Here is a 3,206-nt window from a genome sequence, read left to right on the forward strand (position 1 = left end):
ATTTCAGAGATTAGCCGGAACAAACAGACAGACAGACAAAAATTGTAAAAAATGTTATTTTGGTGTATGTACCGTAATTATATTCATATGCATGTAAAAAAACGGTTATATCAATATTACAAATAGTCGCTCCGATTTTATTTATATGTATAGATGTATAGATTATGTAGTTGTAAAATGTGTTACCTAATAAAGAATTTCGAATTTGAATTTGAATTACCTACTTAAAACAACAGTATTAGTATGGATACCTTGTGCAAGTACAAGTACATACTGCTACAATTTTATCATGGAATTGAACGTGTGACCATACCAATTTTCATATCGTCTGACCTATTGACAATGAATTACAACATTTCACTTTCACAATATTCACTATTTGTTTTTCTTTACGATAAAATGCGTATATATATTTATGTTATTTGAGAACATATCACTTCTTCACCTGTCTTGTTTCCTAGTAAGAGTGTGTAATAGTTATTTCTATAATAATGTTTCGTTTCATTTTAATTGTCACTGCAGTTTATTTTGCAAAGGTAACGTGTATTTATATTACTGTGTCTGCAAATAGATCTGTTGTTATTGACGATAAGGCAGTCTTTTTGTTAATTAAGCACATTATAATACGGTGTTCTCATATTTTTCAAATCAAATCAGAAATTATTTATTCATATAGGACACTAGCTTTTACCCGCGGCTTCGCTCGTGTTAATTTGTCCCCTTAGGGTGGAATTTATCAAAATACTTTCTTAGAGGATTCCTACGTCATAGCATCTACCTGCATGCCAAATTTCAGCCCGATCCGTTCAGTGGTTTGGGCTGTGCGTTGATAGATCACTATGTCAGTTACTTTTGAGTTATATATATTTAGATTTTAACCGCTTATGAACGTCGAGTTATTAATTTAAGTAATTAATATATAATTAAATTATTTTTTCCTACTGTACAGTTCCTCGTCCAGTTCAGTATACAGATTCAATTGAAAAAAACTGACAAGAGACTCAACTGATTTCATTTTTTCAAAGAGACAGTTTATTTCCATTGTGTATTTATTTACAGTATCTAACATTAAATGAAAATCCCATGCATAAATAACCCATCCATTCCTTTCCTTCAGTTTTGTCATTCAAGTAATCGTTTAGTTAGTAATAGGCTTTGCTCAATAAATATGATTTAACAGATGTTTTTAATTTATTTAAAGATAATTTTTAGTGAACAATTGAAAGTAAAGTAATAAGAAAAATGTCAAATTGTTGCCATTATCCAATAAGTGATTAGGTTCCCTTGGGGATACCATATAAAGTACCCCCTACTATAAAACTTGCAATAAATATTTATATGACCAACTCACTGTGTGAAGGTATCAATATAATGTTGATGACGTATACATTTATTTCCTTATAAAATATTCTATAGTCATTATTATATCAGTTTTATGAGTCATATCTTTTTCAATCAAGCGTCGGTTATCTCGTGTATTTACTAAGCTTATATTTATATCTCTTGCAACTGTTTAATAATTATGTCAAGAAAACAGATAATAGACATATATTGAAATAAATAAATATCGTCATGGATTGTAGTTAGCAATTTTCGGTGTCTTCATCACCGGAGAGTTGCAAACTTTATTCCCTGACTTTATACTGTGTGTGTTTACCTAATAACTGTTTTTCTTTAATTGACTTTCAACAATTTTTGAAGTTTCTTTTTTATTTCTTTACTAAACTAAATAGATTTTTGTTGATTTTGTGATATACTTTCAAATAACTTGTATTCATATAAATGAACGCTGAGAATATTTAATTGAATAATTCGGTAAGTTTCTGATTTATTCAATATTCCTTTAAAAGTCAGTTAGATTTGAGTTTATGTTAATAAATAGTATTTCTATTTCATAAAGTTCACCCAAGCGAAGCCAGAGCGGTGTATATATTACTATACTACTATACTTATTATTGTATCAACCGAGTTATTTAAAAAAAACTATAAAAATTTTAATATAATCAACTTGTTAGCATTTACAAAAAAAATTATTAATGTCAGTTGTCTAATACCCATAACATAAGCAGTGCTTTTGTACACAATGGCGTTGTGTGAATTCTCCTGTCATATGATTACTATTATTAATTATAAAACAAATAATATAACAGGCATAATATTGAAAGTTACTGTAGGTCGGCTCCTATTATTAATCATCTTATTAATTGTAATAATAATAGTTTGTAGACCATGTAGAATAAAAAAACAGGTTATTCTCTAAGAATGCTGTACGCACATCTGTATTTAGAAAATGACATTCTGTTTCAGGATATCAACGCAGCTTGCCTAGCCCCGTATAGAGAACCATGCACCTACCAGTCTACACCCCCGTGTGCTTTCTCTGAAACTATAAGCGGCGTAGTCACCTGCCCAAGTCTCTGTACACCCACTTCGAATTTACTCTGTAACTGTGGTATAGAACCACCATGCAGTTGCTTCAAAGACACAGCCAATGTTTGTAAAACATGCCCCGAGAAAATTTCACCAATATGCTCATGTTTGGCCAATTTGGACGTAGGATGTAATTGTGATGCGAAGAAATCTTTCATTTACTACCCGGAGGTCGAATACCCAATGACCGTAATGGAAATGAATCCGTTTTTCTTCAGTACGCGTTGGTTTCCTTGATTAGTAAAACATTAATTGTAATATTTTAATATATGTTATGTTATATGTGTTATGATAATTTCTTTGTTAAAACCACCTTAATTGTATTTCCGAACCTAAACTATTGAAACCTCAAGAATTGAGGATTTCTCCTCTTTGACCTCTTTATATAAGACCAGGGTCGTTTGCCACCTATGCTATAAAAAAATAAACGTGTTAGTTCTCCAGAATGACGATCACCTTCAGATAGGCCGTAAGTTTTTTTTTTTCGGACTACTCTAATGCTGTTGGCCGTAGTTGGCTTTACAGCTTCACCGGACGTTAGGGGCGAGTGCAGATGGCACTCCAAACCCGCGGAAGGACTTATGCAGCGGCTGAAGGCCAACTCCTGCCTGACGGATACGACTTTAGTCTGAGGGCACCTCTAGGGGTTCGAACCTCGGCTCAGGCCGTCGTAATTTCGATCCCCGTTTGAATTGGTCGGGGGATCGATCGGAGGGGAGGCCGTAACTTTGTTTCGTTCCAAATATATAGGAACACTAGCAGACCCGGTCACGTGT

The 3,206-nt window shown here is 32.8% G+C and overlaps 1 protein-coding gene across 1 annotated transcript; it reads left to right on the forward strand.

Moving 5' to 3' along the window:
- Window positions 1–491: 491 nt before the first annotated feature.
- Window positions 492–2,667, forward strand: LOC131853483 (uncharacterized). Its single transcript, XM_059204379.1, has 2 exons — window positions 492–536; window positions 2,308–2,667. The coding sequence occupies exons 1-2, from the start codon at window positions 492–494 to the stop codon at window positions 2,665–2,667; spliced, it is 405 nt and encodes a 134-aa protein (XP_059060362.1).
- Window positions 2,668–3,206: the final 539 nt, after the last annotated feature.

The sequence above is a fragment of the Achroia grisella genome, unplaced genomic scaffold (genome assembly GCF_030625045.1).
Source record: "Achroia grisella isolate CSIRO2021 unplaced genomic scaffold, CSIRO_AGI_Agris_v1 utg902, whole genome shotgun sequence".
Taxonomy (NCBI): Eukaryota; Metazoa; Arthropoda; class Insecta; order Lepidoptera; family Pyralidae; genus Achroia; species Achroia grisella.